The sequence below is a fragment of the Odocoileus virginianus genome, chromosome 15, assembly GCF_023699985.2.
Source record: "Odocoileus virginianus isolate 20LAN1187 ecotype Illinois chromosome 15, Ovbor_1.2, whole genome shotgun sequence".
Taxonomy (NCBI): domain Eukaryota; kingdom Metazoa; phylum Chordata; class Mammalia; order Artiodactyla; family Cervidae; genus Odocoileus; species Odocoileus virginianus.
In genome coordinates this window covers 13,382,723-13,402,714 of record NC_069688.1, presented here as the reverse complement: position 1 = coordinate 13,402,714, position 19,992 = coordinate 13,382,723, and the positions used below count along the sequence as shown (strand labels likewise).

General features: G+C 46.5%; 1 protein-coding gene across 10 annotated transcripts in view; it reads right to left on the bottom strand.

The window, feature by feature from the left end:
- The window catches only part of MTSS1 (MTSS I-BAR domain containing 1), a 159,500-nt gene that overhangs the window by 21,260 nt on the left and 118,248 nt on the right, over nt 1–19,992 (bottom strand). For 6 of the 10 annotated variants that reach the window (XM_070477029.1, XM_070477026.1, XM_070477032.1 and 3 more), the window contains exons 4-7: nt 14,941–15,025; nt 12,319–12,410; nt 10,789–10,863; nt 6,793–6,804 (exon numbers count right to left, since the gene is read on the bottom strand). In XM_070477029.1, the coding sequence (XP_070333130.1) occupies nt 6,793–6,804; nt 10,789–10,863; nt 12,319–12,410; nt 14,941–15,025 (264 nt within the window). The remainder of the gene's footprint in view (nt 1–6,792; nt 6,805–10,788; nt 10,864–12,318; nt 12,411–14,940; nt 15,026–19,992) is intronic. The other 4 variants (XM_070477027.1, XM_070477033.1, XM_070477031.1 and 1 more) reach the window with 1 other exon arrangement.

The window sequence follows — 19,992 nt, the reverse complement described above, 5'->3', positions numbered from 1 at the left end:
GAGAATCCCCCTGCCAGTGCGGGTGCCGCAGGAGACTCCGATTAGATCCCTAGCTTGGGAAGACACCCCTGGAGGAGGAAATGGCAACCCACTCCAGTATTCTTGCGTGGGAAATCACATGGACAGAGGAGGCTGGTGGGGTACGGTCCGGGGTGGGGTGGTCACAAAGAGTTGGACGTGACTGAGCGCGCATGCATGAGGCACTATATAATAGCACGAGCTGAGTTTGCTTACTGAGTTTGTTCAACCATTGTGCCCTTAAATGGCCTAACACTGGAAAACGAACAAATTCCAGGGCTGCCCATCAGCCAAAAGAAGAGAGGGCTTAAGCAGGCTTTCCAGACAAAATTCCTGAGTAAAGCACTGCTTGTGGCCTTTTCTGTAAAAAGTCATCTCAGTCTCGAGAATTTTTTCCCCTGCGAGTTTCCAGGTCTTGGCTGGATTCATGCTGGAGAATTCTGGTGAATACAGCCAGCAGCCCCTTTACTTTCCCCAACAGGGGAAATCATATGATTATTCTCTTTACAAAAAAGTGCTCCTGGGGCAAAAGCACTATTAATAGGCACCATGTCATGGACCAAAGCAGAACCCTCAAAGGAGAAAAAAAAGAATTCATAAGTAGGTAGGGAGAATTCACAAAGCTTTCTGGAATGAAACCAAGATTCCATATTTTCCCAACATTTACATTTTCCTTAATCTTTACAAAAACATTCAAGGCAGGAATTACCACCCCCATTTGACAGAGGGGTAAACTGAGATTAGGGTGGCGTGCAAGAGCCCCTGAGCTAGGAATGGGTGCAGATAGATGCCAACTCTCCGTCTTTCCCATTCAAAAGCCTGCATTCTCCATAGCTTCATGCTCATAGCACACATAAGCCCTGCGATTAGAATCCCATAAGATGACTTCCATATGTCCCTGACACACTCATGCAAATACTACATTTCATCTGAAGATGCCTGCTTTTTCATGTTTATACTTTAAAAATTAAGATTTATCTTACAGTCAGTAGGAGTCATAGTTTACACAGCATTTAAAAATTTTTTTTCATCATTGAGAAAATAATAATGCATCTTACCATTGATGGCATCTGCAGTCAATGCAATAAGGGATATAAATACTGAAATACAGGATATAATTTCAGAGACAGACATGCAAGATGATGCTGGAGATTAGAATTTGGAATGAAAAACGCCCCCTTTCCACCAAAAGGTAGCTGTCTTTATTATTCCTACGTACGTCATCTTCTACCCTTAATATCCTGCAGCAGTTTTTGATTGATTTTTCCAAAGCAAAACCAACCAGAGATCAAAAGAAGGAGAGATGTCATCAGACAAGACTGGAAGCTTTTGGGCTTGAACACTTTCGAACAAACTCAATTTCCGCTATTCTTTCAACAGGCTGTGCCTCAGTTTCCACTCATCTGTTAAACATAAAAAACAGCACCGAGTTCACATGGTCGTGAAAGCAGATGGATTCATTCACATAATGCACTCACCACCAGACCCAGCACATGGTGAGCTTTAGGAAGTGTTAGGCGCCATTGGCAGTAACACAGCATCTTTAAAGCCCTCCTCCTAAACCCTGGGCATCTCTGCAGGAGACAGCCTACCTCCATAATGATTAAACGCAACAAAAACTCTGGCACAGTGAGCTCCAATGAATACACTGACATGCCTGTCAGGGACAAGGAGACTGCACCCACCTTGGCCCCACCTTGCATCCTATGGAGCTCCTCACCTGGGGGTTCATTTCTTTCCTTTATAGTAAACCAGCAGCCCTAAAAAACAGTGCTTTCCTCAATTCTGTGGGTCATTCTAACAAACTGTCAAACCTGAGGGGGTTCATGGGAAACCCTAAATTTGAGGTTGGCTGGGCACACAGGTGGGTAGCTTGTGGATCTCACTTGTGGCTGGTGACTGAAGTGGAGAAAATCTTGTTCTTAGCCCATGGGGTCTAAGCCCACCCCGGGTAGTTAGTATCTGAACTGATGTGACTTGGCGGACACCTGGTTGGTGTCAGAGAACTGATGTTAGAACACAGATGCCTTTGCGATCCTGCGGATAGCTTGAGTACAGAGGCCACTTGTACCTCCATAGCCACCAAGGGGATCAAGCCCAGAGGAGGCCCTTGATACCTACATCCTGAACGTGCAAAGACACACTCGGCTCACAGGGCTCCTCTGTGGCAATCATGGAGAATTTATGAATGAAAGAGAGGCACCAGAAGTGAAACAATTAACCCTGTAAAAACTGTGACAGGCTCGCAACTTGAGAAAGGCAGGACTATACCCCCATTTGCCCATCTAGCCCTGCACCACACCACCCGCGGGGTTAATCAACACCATGGCGTGTGGGGGATGGGTATTTCAAGCACGTCATCCTTTTTACCTTCTGGCAAAACTAACACCAAGAAAAGCACTGGGCTCCTGTTGTGTCCTCCCCCTGCCCCCTTAAAAGCATCTTCCCAGCTTCTAAATGCAGCCACAGGGAAGCCAGGTGATCTACACCTTGACAAAGTCTCCTCATGCACAGGGATATTTCTCTGCATCTCTTTTGACTCCTGCAATCAGCCATTTGCAGCCAGAGTCACAAGCAAGGCATCTGATGAGCTGTAGCAGGCCAAGGCTTTCCCGGAGACCAGCTCTGCAAAGGAAAGGAGCTCACAGCTCTGGGCCTCGGGTGGATCTGCATAGTCTGTTTATAACCTAGCATTCCCAGGTATGAAATATGAATCCCCTGGCCTCCAAAGACTCCACACATTTACCACATGTGCAAGAGTCCCCTGCGGGAGTTTCTTGGGTTAGATTCCCACATCTCTACCGACCACAGCCAGGGACAGCTCACCGAACCACACGGGGTCTAAAGAGGAAAGTCTGACCACTGTTGCTGTTAAGACGGAGGGCGTCAGGCTGCCCCTTTGGCATGCTTTTCCCCATCAGCCTGGTAGCCCAGGCTGGCACGGCTGGCCGTACCCACTGGCCTCTCCCTTCTCCCTGCTCATTCTGCTGATGGCTTTACCTGGCGTTTCCTGGGCCAGAACGTATGTCAGGCCGCGGCTCTCCATTGCTGACTCATTAAAAAGTCCTCCCCTGTCCACTTCACACAGGTTGTCCCATCGAGTAAAACTGTACCCATTCAAATATTTCACAGGTTCCTATCACACCTTTCCCAAGTGTGGAAGGAAGCAGTGACTCAACAGTCTTCCCTGCTGTGTTATGTGCAGTGGCATCTAAAAGTCCAGAGAGATCTCAAGGCTACAAGTGGTCATACAAGCCCTGGAGGGCCTCAGGGATCACCTGTCTGCATTTACAGCCACCCCCTTGCCCTCAGAGGGAACTTTTCCAGCTTTGGTTCCAATAGAGAACAATCGTTGGTTTTGGCTCAAGGTACATGTTTCCCAATTGCACTGATGTGGCAATCTACCCCTTCCAGGCATGCTCACTGGAGGGAAGAGGGAAGTGGAGAAAACAGCCTAGAACCATGGACCAGCTCTTTGTGGCCCCTCATCTCAGCATTCAGGAAGGATTTTTATTTTGGGGTGTCATTTTTCAGAGAGCTGACATGCATCAGAGGGAGGTGGTTAGAGAAAACATCCAGGGGAGACTTCTGGTGCTGCTGCCTCCTTCCAGGGCTGGGTCTCGCAGTTCGGATCGCCAGCAATTCGGGGCAGGCCACCTCCAGCTCCAGCTCACTCCAGTCACTCAGGAGGCCCTGGGGGGACAATTTCTGACCACGCCTGGAGGCACACCCAAGGGTCTCTTTGTGTGGGCCACACCACTTTCTGAGCGGTCTGCTTCTTCTCCATCTCCCCTAACTCGACAAAGGGAACAGAGCCTCTGTACTATGCCTGGCAAGGAAGCCAGGTGACCCACCAACAGATAACCCGGACTTCAGATTTGTAGGTGGGAGCGCCCTCCGGGCAAGAGGACTCCCAGGGCTACTTGTCCTCAAAAACTGAAGCGGGGGTAGGGGGGCGGTTGGAGGGGGCTGAGACACACTCAGCTTTTACCACTGAGCAGGGAGAACCATCCACGCATTGACTGCAGTTTCTGGGGCATCAGGGGTTTCTGCCAGTTTCGTAAGTGCAGAAGAAACCAGCAGGAAATGCAAACATTCACCCTGATGCGGCCGGGGCCGTGGAAACCACTGAGCCAGTGAAAAGGATTCGGCATCACTCCAGTGTTCTGCTTTCTCCACGTGGAGGAAAAGAAGGCTGATGGGGGGAAAGTCAGTCTAGAATGGGATGTGATCAGAAATGGGGCTGAGTAATAGAACCATCTGGAGGCAGGTAGCTGAGGATGGGCAGTGGGGGTCACTGTGGCTCGCAGTTCACCCCTAAAGCTGACTCAGGGTCACACATTAAATGCCCCCCACCCTGCAGCATGGTCACCCTTCCTTTCGGTTCTGGTGCCCGCGTGTAAATGATGATGGCTCACACCCTTCCCTGAACCTTGAGCAGCCCCTGCCCCATTCTCCACCAGCCGATCCCTTTTCATCTTTCTCATCACCTGCCCACACCAAGCATAAATGGGTTCCTTGCACCTTGCCCCAGTGCCGCACCCTCTGCTGATACTCATCACGGCGCTGAGCACACCAGACTGAACTACGGTTGACCCTTGAATAATACGGGTTTGAACACACATCCACTTGCACATGGATTTTTTTCAGTAAATACAGAATCGGCATCCAAACCCACGGGTTCTGCATTCGCAGACTGAACCAACTGTGGCTCGTGTACTGTTTACAATCCTTGGTGGAGTTCGTGGATGTGGAATCGCAGATATGAAGGGCTGACTATAGGACTTGAGCATCTCATGGTATGCGGCAGACTCTGGAACAAATCCCCTTGAAACCCGAGGGACAAATATAACTGGCTTGCCTCCACTAGAGTCTCCGTTCCTGGAGGGAGCAACGTACCCCTGTCTCAGTACACTTCATTGAGTTATAAAGGTCTTCCCTGTGCGGGCCCTCAGTTATTGCTCATGCAGGATTCAAGATAAATACTTCTGAAGGATTCAATGTAAATACTTCTGACTTGACTGAAAGAAAGTTCCGTGTGTGTGTGTGTGTGTGTGTGTGTGTATTCTTTTGTTAAACCAAGACATTTTAACTATCATGAAGTGTTGTTAAAATACACATGTCCAGGTTCCAAAATTATTTAAAACTTGTAAAAGAAAATTTAAGAGGGCTTTAAGTCAAATAGCTTTCTTACATCTTTACGCCCAAGTTCACTGCTATGATCGTATGTCACTGTGGCTTAGCTCTGGGAGACAGCCCCTGCGAGAGAGAGAACTAGAGGGGGCTGCAGGGACTCTTCCTAGGATAAGCAGAATCCAAGTCACAGAGCCAAAAGGCTGTGTGGTTCCTTCACTCATCCGTAATCCCATTGCCCATCATTTAAAACAAATAGCATGCCCCATTTATTCCATAGACGAACTCACGCCAGGCTTCCAAGCAAAGGTTTTCATAAAACTCTGTGTCCTCAAAAGACCACATATTATATGATTCCCTTTATAAGAAAGGTCCAGAATAGGCAAATCCATATAGACAGAAAGCACATGAATGGTTGTCAGGAGCTGAAGGGGAGGGAAAATGAGGCATGACTGTTTTAAATGGCAGAGGATGTCTTTCTGGGGTGACGAAAACATCCTGAAATTAGTAGTGATGGCTGCACAGCATTGGGAATGCACTCAAGCCAATGAAATGTACACTTTAGAGGGTTAACATGGTCCATTTTATGTTATATGAATTTTAGCACAATAAGCAGAAGGGGAACTGTGTCTTACCTTCCTCCCAAAGGTACACGAAGCTGTGGCATAACCACAGCATTGAGGACTGGAAAGAATTATCACTTTTAAAAAGTGGGGGACATTACCCCAAAGTCACCATGACGGGAAGGGGGCAGAATTGTGTCCCCTGAGAGAGCAGGTCATCCCAGCCCCACCTGCCAGAGGGGACCGTGTGGTTTGGGTTCCTCGTAGACGACAGAATTTAACGCAAAAATCTCTTTAGAGCTGTTCAGTACAAAGGCTCAGAGAACACTCAGGCACACTCAGGCAAGAGAAACCACATGGACAGCCCACAGACAGACCTTTCCAAGACAGAAGGACAGCCACGAGACGCCGAAAGCAACCTGAAGTTTCAGTAGCGCCGTCACCCACAGAATGAGGGTCAACATTTAGTCAAGAAGAATCACTGTGATTATTGAATTTGAAGATCTGATACCTTTGAAATGAAACATTCCACAAACTCTGCTGAAATAAGAAATACTTTTGATTTTTTTTTTAAATAAATGATTGGTTTTGAAAAAACCAAATGGTCCTGGGCAGACTAAGTTAAAGATAGTTGACAAGCTTAATAAAACCAAATCCGATTTGGGAATTATTTTGAGAAGTTATTAAGTATAGCTCTCCATGTTTTGTTTGTGATGTAAATACACACATATACACTTAGATATGTATGTATACATGTATTTTTTTCCTGTGGAAATGAGGGTTTAAGTCACTCTGTATTTCTTTTTTCCATGAGTCTAATACTGAATCATGAGGATGTAAAGACTCTTAGAATGTTAAGCTAACCCGTTAAAGGGTCAAACTTCAAAAAAAGAAAATGATTGGTTGAAACACACGCACACACAATTTTCTTAAAGTTACGGAAGATCAAGTAGGCACCATTGATGGCTCTGAACTGGGAGGAAAACTGGAGCAACCAGCGCAGGTCTGGACAACCACGGAAAGCCCACAGCAAGGACCACGCCGTGACCAGCCACCAGAGTCAGCATGAGAGACTTACCGAGAGCGTCCACTGGCAGGGGGCACACGGTGAGAAAGTGCAGGATACACAATTGACACAAAAAGGAAAATAATAAAGTCAAACTGGTATTCGGGCAGCAGTCTTACCTGTGTTAAAACAGTCCATGGCTTGCCACGGAATTTTACATCAGGGCGATTAAACCCACAGCCACTGAGAGCTGCAACCCAGGTTCCCCCCCCCGCCTTGCTAAGAGCCTTTACTTCCCACCTAAACAGACATCTTCCTAGTTTGTAATCGTCAGTCCTAGAGAAGCCAACAAGGTTTTTTTCCTTAGAAAGAGAGAGGAAGAATATATTCCTGTAAGAAGTCAATTAAGATGCTTTCACAAGAAAAGCTTTCAGGTGTAATTTACTGTAACTCGGAAAGTCACTGAGGAAGCCAGCATCCAAAGTTCAAGCTGGGGTGAAAATGAAAAAAAGAAAATTTTTAAAGAACTTAAAACTTTCACATAACAGTGAATAATATGCTGATATGGGACTCTGGGAGTCTGTTTATTAGGTTTATAAAATCGGCTCTGCAGTCTCTGGTGAAAGATGACACATTCAACTATTTCAATGGTCAGGCTCAAGGGTTAACATATTAAAATGTTCCAGCAGTTTCCTCCCTCAATGTCTCTGATAAAAGTAGTTGTAGATGGAAATGGAAGGCTTTACCATAATTATTTAGGTAAAATTAATGACAATAAGAGAATTAATTAAATGAGAAATAAGGCTGCTGACTGCATGATGAGGTGGCAGAAGTGGGCAAATGGCACAAAATGTTTCTCATTTCGGATCTGCTCTTACTTCCGCCAGTTGGGTTACAGCCAACTCTAGGACTTCAAAAGCCAAGAGATGATGTCAGGTAGCAGGGCCTGACGAGGGTTCAAGAGACGCCACTCAGAGCCTGGGCTTCTGGGTGGGCCCCACGCCACTTTTCCACCCTCCTGCTACCTCTGTCCTGTCGCCCTGACCCAAGACGGACCCTGCCCCATGCGTGGATCCCTGGCCCTCGCCTGGAACTTCTTGAGGGCAGGGACCCTCTCTCCCTCCAGCCCCCCAACTCCCACCTAGGTTTACGCCCCATAGGTATTCAAGAAGCCTGCCTTCCACAAAAATAGGTATATTCACCCATGGCTGGAGCAAATGTCAAGTTGTTTTAAAACAATTTTAAGATAAAGTCTAATCAAGCCCCAAAAAACATTAAACACTTTTTGACAGTGATATTTAAATACCTTTAGGCTATAAACTACCATTATCTACAGGATAGTATTAAAGTGTCAAATACAGAATGTGGCAAAAGGTGATTTAGCTGCAGAGTGAAATTTAAGGTAAAATTAGTAGCAAGCGAAAATCACATCCCATATGTGTCTATGTCAAAGGGAATGCCAAATCCATGGTTAAATGCATAAAGGCATTTAAATGTTGAAAAGAAGAGTCAGAAGAATTTTTAGATCAAAGATCACAGTTTTGCAAAAAGGAATGACATGAAGCTGCTCAACAACTGCCTGAAAACACATTTAAAAGGAAGTGATTATTGGGCTGTATAAACCAAATTTAGTTCTATCAGGACAAAAAAAAATGTGTTCAAACTATCCTAACACATGGTGCAAATCTCAGAAGGATCTACCAACACTTTATAAGCCAAGAGTCTAGGAAGCTACCACTTGAAGGAGATGAAAGCGATAGAGAGGCATCTTAGCAAAAAGGAAAACGTCAGCTAACCAGACCCCCAAAAATAACTGAGAGCCTCAAATAACCAGATTTCCTCCAGCCCTTAACTTGCAGTGCTTCTAGTCCATTCTCAGGTCATATATCTTCTAGAAGAGCCCTTCATAATAAGAATTCACTCAGAAGGATGACTCTGGTACCTCCTAGGAAGCTCCAGTCACCCCAGAAATACACCAATGTGATTTTTAAAAGGCACTTACATAATTCAGAAGAAAAAAAAATTTTATAAAGGAAATAAATAAAAATAATTTTCCAGTTGTTCCCTGGATCAACTAGAAAATCATCTGGAAAACTCTAAGCTACTGATCTGATTTGGCTTAGAGACATAAGAACACCGTCATGGCTCTGTTGTCTGAAAAGAACACAGTGCCCAAGACCATCAGCTATAGGACTGGGGTTGACAAGATGGATCAGAAACCCCTGATCACAGCCTCCACTGTCTCAGCCTTCAGGTCCAAGTGCCTGAATAATCAACTAAAAGCTGATTATTCCCAAGTCCCAGGACCAGCAGCATCTTCTCACGTAATACAGTCCAGCACCCTATGTTTCCTGACTTTTTCCAGCCGGTGCCTTGATGGGAAGCTTGTTATCCTCTCCAGACAGCCCAAGCGGTGCTGGGCAAGTCTAATTGCCAGAAACTTCCTTTTATGTTGCATTGCAATCCACCTATCAGGAATTCCCCGCAGGTCCAAATTCCGCTAATTGGACAATGCCAGTGACTTTGAGTGACAGAAAAAGACTGTTTCAGTCTCCAGGCAGAATTCAGATAAAAGGATTATCACTGCAGCCAAGAACTTAAGGCCTCTGAAAAGAAAATTCTGGAAGAGAGAGAGTAAAACAGCTACTTTTTCCTTACCTCAACCTTTCCACCAAACTCCCAAATCTTTTTCAAGTCCATAGACTTGGACCCTCTCTGCAAAGCCATTCAGCTCTCTTATCTCAAAGCTGGCATGGTGTCAATTAGGTAGAGTTCAGCTCCAAATTTTTAACAACCTGTTCTTCCAAGAAACCTCAGATACAATGGAATAGGGTGACAGTTTTATTTACATTTACCTCTAGACTCACTAAAATGTTCCTGGCCACAAAACCTATTCCAGTTGTGGAATACTAGCTCCCAGGTGCCTAAGTTAAAATGGAAATTGCAGAAGCACCAAGAACAGGAAAACACATCCAAAAGGAACAACTGGGGCCAATACCAATTGAAAAACTGATCATGAGTGAAAATCCTACTGCCTTTATATTGAGATGGTCTCCTGGTTATTATAAGAACCGGGGCGCAGGGGTGGGGGTGGGGAGAGACGACTTTTAGCTTGAAAAGTCTGTCCTATCCTCACTCCTCTTCTACCAAAGTGTCCCATCTCTCCCAATGTTTCTTTTAATTCCAAGTGAGAACCACTTCTTAGGAAAGGGGAACTTTGGTTTTGGAGATGTCTACCTAAAAAAGTTGTCTCAAACAAACGCTAAAGACTACCCACCCACAGAGCATCCTGATGGAGAGGGGGAACCATTTTATCAGCAAATTCAAAATTGTGTATTGCGAAGAGTCTAGAGGGAATGTTACATTCTCAAGTTTAAGAGTCCCTATACCTTGTTAGGTCTTAATAAAATGCTTGCAAAGTGCATGTAGCTAGATTGTTTTCTCTTCAAACTCCCAGTTCAAGCTGGAAGAGCAAAGCTGGGTCACGGATCTGATAATTAACTGGTCTGTAAATGATGATCGGCTAGGGGGAGGGGTCTTACACCAGCAGTCTCACTTTCCTTACCTGGCTCCCACCCTCAAGAACACTCATGAAAAATCTCCCTATGTAGGCATGATTCCCAGGCTCCCACTGCAGGCTTTTCTAACATATTCACAAGACTTAATAAAGGGTTTTGGAGATTATAGGCTATGAAGGATGGAGGAGAAAATTACATAATTTCTGCAATAATTACTATAGAACATTTGCATAGAGGTTTTTATGTACTATCCCAAGGCTTCCAAGAAATTTATAGGTCTCATCACAATACACGATAGACATGGAAACTGTCAAATTTTGGAGATCAGGTTGGGGGAGGGAACAAGTCAAGTACAACTTTGTATCTCAAATTAATAGATACTCTGCACTTGGGGACTTTGGTCCTGATAGATTCTATTAGCTCCTATCTGTTCACAGGACCATTATATGTAAGGAAGTCTGACTGAAGACTTTCTACTTCAAAGAAAAATCAAGCACGTGTTCATTTTTCCCAAAGCAACATATATTAATGGCAGAATTTGTAGAGTTACCTTTTTTGGCTTTCTTCTGCAGTTTCAGTGTATCTGAGGACTTCTTTTTTATCTCTTGGCGAGCTTTTTTATATTCTAAGAGAGAGAAGAATATTGAACAATCTTACCATTTAGCTCAAGAGAAAACATTTTAGTAACAGCCATTACTTTTATTGCTGAAAGCATAAACTCTGACATGCCATAAATAGCTTTATTGGAATACGAAATGGTAAAAAATCTTCTGATGCCCTTTTACAGCAAAGGGGTTATGAACACGAAAACTGACAAAATGCACCGGGCTCTTTTCCTTCAGTATTCATTCATACCAGCTCTGAGAAAAGATGGCATTTGGGAAGACTTCAATAAAAATGCTAAAATTCACAATTTCTCAGCATAAGTATCAGGAAATACTTCCAGTATTATCTACTTTCCCAAGGCCCAAATCTACAGGGCTTCACTCCAAGAAGAATCCACGTGGATAGATGCTAGCCAGATGCTACAATTCAAAAATGAGCATCTCAGACTACAGGAGAAACTAGACCACATGGGAGAGAAGTGGGAAAGGCCTGGCTGCCTTACGTTCACATTAATACTGAGGCTGGATGCTGTGGACCCAGAGGAGGGGCAGCCCACATGACCCACATCCACACCAAACACTTTTCTCTTCCCCCACCAGCTCATGCCCACTCCGAACTTTCCCATTTCTGTTGTTGGCATCTCTGTCACCCAGGCACGAATATCTGAAATGACAGTTGGCTCTGATACTTCTCTCCTTTGCTACCCTCATAGTCAATTAATCACCAGTTTGACCAGTTCCCACAAAGCCATCCCAGTCCTTTCCTTCCCTCCCACCCTGAGCCTATCAGAGCTCTTTTTTATATGCTCTTGGCATCTATCAGAGCTCTCTTTTATATGCTCTTGGCATCACTGTTAGTCAACCTTTTCCAGTTTCATCCCTCAAACCCGTCCACACGCTTTCCCTCCACCATAATCACTGCAGGCTGTACGATGCTCGGAGCAAGGTCTCCTGACCCTTCCATGCCACCAGCACCCCTACCCTTTGGTTCCAGGAAGACTGACGGGGTGATGACTGTCTGGACCACTCAGTCCCCAGAGCTGGCACATGAGGTTCTGAGACCCACCGGTTGAAGATACATACAAAGAGAATGGCCAGTTCTGGGCAGGAGACCGAAGGCTCCTTAAAAGTTTGGTTTTCAAAAATCATTAAAAAGTTTGGTTTTCAAAATGTGCTGAAACACCTGAAGTGTGAGTCTCTAGCATTTAAGCCTGAGGTTACAATCACTTTGAATTCAGCTGATCACAACTGACGCCATGGGATGAGGACGGCATCCCCTGAGAGACGCTGCATGCCCCAAACCCAGCTCTGAGCCCTGCGGTGGGATCACTTCCCATCCTTCACCCTCCAACACTGAGACGCCCACAGGAGTGGCGGCGGGGAGGGGTCCTCCAGGTGACATCAGTGACGCGGGCATAGGCACTAGCAGCAGCCGGTGACCTGCCATCTGAGACTGACATGTGTTAGCCCCGTACCTTTCGCGTGGTCTTTATCCAGCTGGTTGGCCACTTTCTTCCATTCTTCCATCTGCTCTTGAAGTGGGTTTATCAGACAATCGATTAAAGCACTTGCACAAAAAGACAAAGAGAAGGAGAAATTACACAGATATAATCTGTTGTCAAGGTTTACACTCGGTTGTCAAAACACACCTGAATCACAATTACCTGAAGCAGGACAAGGCAGCACCCTAAGCCCAAGTTCACCTCCAAACCTTCCAATTTCACAATGACTGTGTCCTCAGGATGCTTTTCAATGACTGTTAAGAAGCTGTACATGTGACTGGCTGGTGTGACCCCTTCTCATCACCTTTTTTAAAAAATTCCAACACTTGTATTCACAATCAAGGTTGCAGACCAAAGGGGTCATGCCCCTTGCTGCACAAGGGAATGAGCTGGAGAACTTTAAAAAAGACACCTGGGCCTCACCTAATACTTGATAAAAACTTGGGGTGGGGCCCCAGAATTACTTTAAAAAAAAAGACCCACGTGATTCTGATGTGCTTTCAGGATAATGAGTTGTGACTGCAGACTGCGGACAGCCTAGAGAGGATCAGAGGGACAAGGGTCTCCAGGTCTCCTTCTTATTTTGTGCAGATTTCCAAAAAGATCGCGGTTAGACAAGTGGAAAGACAGCACCCCATGGAGAGAAATCATGAATCATGGGACACAGGGTTTTCTGTACAATGGAAGGAAAATCAACCCAAGCCTACATAACAGCAATGTTGTCGAAAATTAGAAAATGCCCATAAATTGTTTGAATGATGGTGGTGAGAACTATGACAAAGGCAGTACTCAGACTGCTTTTTGATCCTGGGCCTGCTGAAAATCTCCAAGTTCTTGGTATGACCTCCCCACTTTCTAACCAGGGTCTCCCGGCAGCTCCCACCCTCGCACGTCCTCCTCCAGCCTCACTCCCTCCAGGTCTCCATTCAGCTTGTCCTTCTGAACAGCGATGCTCCCTGCCCAGCCTGTATCCAGCAACCACCACCCACCCCACCCCACGTGTTTCTCCCCCCATCATTCATTACCGCCTGACAGTCTGGCAGGTGTCTATAGCGTCTGCGGCGTAAGCCCTGTGAATGCAGAATGTGGTCCTAGTCAGGGCTATGCCCTGTACACCTAAGACGGTGCCCGGCACATAGTAGGTGCTCAATACACGGTGGCTGATGGAACTGGCATCTCTTCATCACTACGATGGGATGAGGGTCACAAGACTGGCCCGAGGGTAAACAAGATGATGGGTGCGGAAGGAGGTGCCATCACGGGGCGTACGTCCCGGGGGCGAGGAGGGGAGGAGGAAGTTCGGTTTTCTCACCAGCTCCAGTGAGTGCTTTCTGCTGTGTGGACACCGTGTACATCTGTACAAGAGCCCTTCAGGATTCCCACACTCATCTGCCAGGGGCTGAGACCCCAGCCCCATACTGCAGCACACTAGTGGCCAGCCCGAGATTCAAACCCAGGCCTGGGTGACTTCAAGACTAGGCGCTTGCTGCTACACTTGGCAACCTGAGATGGCCCTGCAAGAGGGTCAGAGGGCTTCCGCCTAGGCAGCCTCTCACACAACATGCAATTCACAAAGCAGACTCAGCAAGACTGACGATTACGCTGATCTGTTGGAAGGACGTCCCACTCTCACTGGAACACTGGCGACTCCAAATCCCCATGCCAGCCACTGTCATTTCTACCCATTGTGGACGCACGTGAAACAACGAGGCTGGCAGTGTGGAAGCTTCTGCGAGCCACCACTGCACTCCTAGGTGGGTCTGGAGGATGCACTCAGGGCCTGGGTAACGGGATGGCATGCACACCCCACTGTCCAGTACTGCAGCTTCTTCTCCTGGGAGGGTCCTGTAGGGCAGGCCCAGAGGTCTCAGTGGGATGCCTGGCTCCCCACACTGATGGAGGGAGGAGAGACACATAGAGAAGATCCCAAGGTGGGGGGTATGGGCTCTGCGAGGCGGGGACCCAGGCCATCCGGTTCTCCACCGTATTCCCAGGGCCCAGACCAGTGCCTGGCACATAGCAGTGTTAGTCGCTCAGTCGTGTCTGACTCTGTGTGACCCCGTGGACTGTAGCCCGCCAGGCTCCTCTGTCCATGGGATTCTCCAGGAAGGAGAAGGAAACGACACATAGCAGATGTTTGGGGACTTTCCTGGAGGTCCAGTGGTTAAGAATCTGTCTGCCAATACAGGGAACACAGGTTCAATTCCTGGTCTGGGAAGATGCCACATGCTACAGGGCAACTAAGCCTGTGCCCCACAACTACTAAAGCCCGCGTGCCTAGAGCATGTGCCCGCAAGAAGAGAACCACCACAACCAGGAACTCGCGCTCAACAACTGAAGACTAGCCCCCGCTGCCGCAACCTGAGAAAGACCACATGCAGCGACAGAGACCCAGAGACGCCAAAAATAAACAGATTTAAAAAAAACTGGTTCAGTGAGTGTGCAGCGTGACAGGCTGTGATGAGAGACAAGCTGTGGGGATTTCACGTCACCGGGAAACCCGTGCTGTTCAAGGCAAGTGATGCTCCTCATCAGCGCTTTCTTAACCTGAAATCATCAGGGGTGTCTGAGATCTGGGAGAAACATGGTCCTCACCTGGAGAACTGCCTCAGCTTGGCTTCTATGCTCCGATGCCGCATGCACATCCTGGTCAGGGCGGATCCGATCTCCCTGGTGCCACCTGTAAAAACAACAGAGGCAAATGTGAGGGACAGGAGACAAGTCGAAATCACTGAGATCCTTAAAAGAATGAAAAAATTGAAAAACTAGCCAGATTTCACTGCGCTATAACCCAAGCCACTGTCTTTCAGACTTCTCACCAGGCTTGTGCACACAGACATAAATGTGTGTGCTTAGTCATTCGGTCATGTCTGACTCTGCTACCCCATGGACTATAGCCTGTCAGGCTCCTCTGTCCATGGGATTTTCCAGGCAAGAATACTGGAGTGAGCAGCCATTCCCTTCTCCAGGGGACCTTCCTGACCCAGGGATCGAACCCGGGTCTCCTGCATCACAGGCAGATTCTTTGTTGTCTGAACCACCAAGATATATATATATGGCTACACATCTTGAAATAATTACCAAAATAAAAGCTACCTTTACTATATGTAATAATAGCCTCTAATATTTTCTATTGTTTTTTATTATACCGACTGTGACACAGAAGTTGATTTTACAACCCACTGGGTCAAAAATACTTCTCAAGGAAGATGCTTAAAATAGCATCTGATATTTAGGGAAAAGCTGTAGTTTTGTTTTGTTTTCCACTTTTGGCAAAATCATCCCCCTAGCACTATTCAGAACAGCGAGTGAAGCTACTGCATAAAGTCACATATTCTAGAATTCAAGCAGTGTAGAGAAGAGCGGGGCTAAAGCAAAATGAAGCAATAGAGAATTTTTTTTTGATGGGTTTGGGTAACACCAGCGTGAAAAGTCCTCAAACTCAGCCAATGTCAAAGTACATTGAAATACGGCTTGGTTTTTCCCAAAATTCTTGTCATACTTTTCCCTTCAGGCACACCCTTTTCTAAGATTATTTTTGAAGTTCCCTTCCTTCCTCCTCTTAGAAACAACATTTATATCAGCATTTACTTGGGCGTGGAGGAGGGGGAGACAAATAGTAACTACAGATGGTAATTCTGCACCAAGCACTGGAAAGCACAATTATAAATGTTATGAAAACACTGGGGCTCATGAAATCAGAAAGAAAAGTGTCCCCAAAATCACTATCTTTTTTAAAAAAATAGACACGATCTTCAAGGGAAAGCCACAGGAATTTATTGCCGGTTTAACCAAGTCAACTTAATAGGGAAAAAATTCCCTCCTTCATTAGTACTCGTGACATTATTTATTATGGGCTGTATTTTCCTCTCTGCCTTCTCTCCTAGAAATGCCAGTGTGCTGCTTCACGTCCACCTATTTTCCATTTTATTCTGCAAAACTATCAGGTTTCCAGAACCAAAAAATAGTAGTAATGGTGATAAATATCTGATATTTCTATATTTTATTTTAGCCTGAAAAGAAGCCTCTGCAGCCATTCTTCTAAAACAGGGTTTCTCAGTCTTAACACTATTGATACATAGGCGCAGGTCCTTTCTTTGTTAAAGGGTGGTTCACAGCATTCCTGGCCTCAACCAGCCAAAAGCCTGTAGCAGCCCCCGCCCCCAGTTTGTGACATCCAAAAATGACTCCAGACAGTTCCGGGGGCTCCCTCGGAGCAAATTCTCCCCTAGCTGGCTAAGTACTTCTGGAAAGGAACCTGAGTGAGAATTAAAGGTCGTCTGAGGCTGACTTTCTAAATGGGCAGAAGGGTAAACTGCTGCCCTATAGTTCCTGGCATCTCAATTAGAACCAGTGGCAACCGGACCATCTACGGCCGCTCGCACTGCTCCACCAGGGAGAACCAGTAGAGGGCGCCGTTATCACACGCGCCACTTGTCTGGGCGCCCTTCAGGTTCTTAGGAGCAAGGACTAGGAACACTTGATCCCCAGAAGAAATCTCTCCTATTTTTCCAGGGCCTTCATTTGATTAAAAGTTAATGACCTGGCGACGCAGGGAAACTGGCGCACTCACTCACAGCTGGTAAGAGTGTCAACTAGTACTTTTCTGGAGGAAAATCTGGCAGCGTTTATCAAGACACGTCTTAGAAAAACAAGCTCCCATTTTGACCCAGCAATTCTACTCGGAAAAATTTTATTGGAAGACACAAGAGTGAAAGCAAATCCTTACCTATGAGGATAGTCACTGAAATGTTGTTTACCATAGTAAAAACAAGAAACAACATCTTGTTCTAGGGAGCGGGCTGAATAAAACCCTAGGATGCAGTCACATGACGGAAAAAGCACGCAGTCAGCCAAAGTGCTGGAGAGATGCTTCAGGTCCCAGGAAGGAGGTCGTTTGTTAGAGCTGAGGAAGTGCTGGGCCCCAGGTGACTGCTTTGCACATGTGAACTCACTAAGTCAGCTCACCTGGTATGCAGCTGTTCCTATCACCCCCACCTCACAGACAAGGAAAGCACCTTTGGTAATCTGAGCAAGGTCACGCTGCTAGTAAGGGGGATTCCAACCCAGGCCAAACCTCCAGAGTCTGTGCATTTATCCATTCAGCACATGGCACTTATTACAGACAACGGGAGATGGGAAGCGGAGCTAAGAGCCCAGAACACCCTGCTAAGCTAACTTATCTACACTCTTACAGGTATCAGGGCTTCACGGTTCAGCTCTGTTATTTCGGTTCCCGAGCCTATAACTGTCCACAATTGATACCACGGGGACTAAGCTCTGGTCTTCGCTAAGCTGCTTCACACGTGACCGAGAGCTGTGTCACTGATTACCCACGCCTCAGTTTCCTCAAAACAGAATGCCATGGTTGGAAAGGATCACCTCGAAGCCTGGCTCCCGAACTCCATTCCTTTGGTCCTGGATTTCTGTTAGCTTCCCAGATACTTTCACAGATTGCCACTGGACATTTATCATCCCCGGGAAAGCCCAAGGCTTCCCGGAAACAACTGAACTGCGGTGTGCTAACAAGCGGTCCTTCACAGGCTGTGTGCACCCCTCCACTCTGCTCCGCAGCAGGGGTCCCCAATCCTTTTGGGCGCCAGGGACTGGTTTCATGCAAGACAATTTTCCACAGACCAAGGGCGGGGTGGGGGGGTGGTGGTGGTGGTTTGGGGATCATTCAAGTGCATGACACTTATTGTACACTTTATTTCTAGTATTATTACGTCAGCTCCACCTCAGATCACCAGGCATTAGATCTCAGAGGCTGGGGACCCCCCTGCTCTGTGGCACCCAGGCTTCCTGTGAGAGGAGGAAATGAAGAACTGCAGAGAAAAGTCCCAAAGAGCAGCCTCTCTGTCCAAGGGGCAGGAGGGCAGGAGACAGGCAGCTAACCTCCTCCGTGGATGCCAGGACCCAACGGTCAGAATGACTGCGGATCTCCGCCACTCGGGCCCCTAAAAATAGCTCTATCTGTGGATGTGCTTAACAATGTCTTCTGCTCTTCCTGACCCTTGCTAAAACTTAAAAACAAAAAAATCAGCAGGTTTGAAAAGCTTCAGAGGAAACTGGCTCTAGTTACAAAGCCAGAACAGACATCTGGACGAGCTCCGAGCTGACAGTGAGAATATTTATGGAATCAAATGACTGAGATGGTCTCGGCAGCTTGGGAGTGAGGACAAGATCTTACTTGTTTCTGCTTTCCCGGCACCCGGCACTGGGGCTGAACGAAGGAACCAACACGGACCGTTTTGGAGGGCAAAATGGTAGCATTTTTGGCTAGGTAGAGACAGGATGAGGGAATGGGTTTGCCTTTTGTTGAATGCATAAATATTTGGGTATCTTCTCTGTGCATACAATAGAAGATTCAAAATCAATACAAGATTCTTATTATGTTATCAAAGGTCTATACTGATTCAAGGTCAGCCTGGAGAAACAATGGTGTATTCGCTTTGGCTTTTTTTTTTTTAATTGGAGTATAGTTGAGTTACAACGTTGTGTTATTTTCTGGTGCACAGCAAAGTGATTCAGCTATGTATATACATGTATTCTTTCTCAGATTTTTTTCAATTACAGTTTATTACAAGATAGTGAATGCAGTTCCCTGTGTGACACAGTAGGATTTTGTTTATCTGGTTTTTATTGCTTCTGTAATAAATTACCACACATTTAGTGGCTTAAAGCAGTACCCATTTATTATCTTACCATCAATTTCTCCAGGTTAAAATCAAGGTGGTGGGACAGCTTCATTCCTCTGGAGGCCCTAGGGGAGAATCCTTTTCCTTGCCTCTTCCAGCTCCCACAGGCTGCCTGCACTCCTTGGCTCGTGGCACCTCCCTCCACCTTCAAGTCAGTAGTAGCACCTCCACTCTTCTCTGACCTCCACTTCCATCCTCACATCTTCTCTGGCTCTGATCTTCCTTCTTTCTCCTTAAGAGCTTTGTGCTGTACTGGACCCACCTTAATAACCCAAGATAATCTCCCCATCCCAAGATCCTTAGCTGAATGATAAGTGGAAAGCCCCTGTTGTGATGTACAGTAACATATTCACAGGTTCTGGGGTTGAAGGCATGGATGTCTTTTGTTGGGGGGGGGCATTATTCTGGCTACTAAAGATGAGTAGGAGTTGTTAATTTGGAGAATGTATGGGGCACTGGGGTCCTCTGTCAGATGATTAACTGAGACATGATCTAACTCCATCCGCTCTGGCAGTTCAGGGACGAGACAAGAGACTGAGACGTTGCTGGGGAAGCCTTTGGGGAAAATACCCTTGATCTTAAGATCAACACACACAAGAGACCCCACAGGGTGAGAACAGGAAGCAGGCTGCCCAGCTGCTGTGGTTCACCGTCTTTACAGCAGTGGAGACTCCTGCCTTAGGAGAAGGCACATTCTGCGGACGGAACCGAGAAGGAGCCGCAGTCTCTGGGTGAACTCACAAAGCTGCCAAATTAACACGCTGCGAGCCTGCTCTCCTGAACCTGGGGCTCCAGTTCTGCAAAGACACACATTTCCTTATTTTTAAAGCCACTTTGATTTGGTTCTGTTTCTCCCAGTTCAAAGAAGAGGGAAGGGAGCAACAGCCTTGCGCATCCTCCCTGCACTGGGAACCACCCTGTGGCCAGAAGGAACGGTAAGTCCGTCACT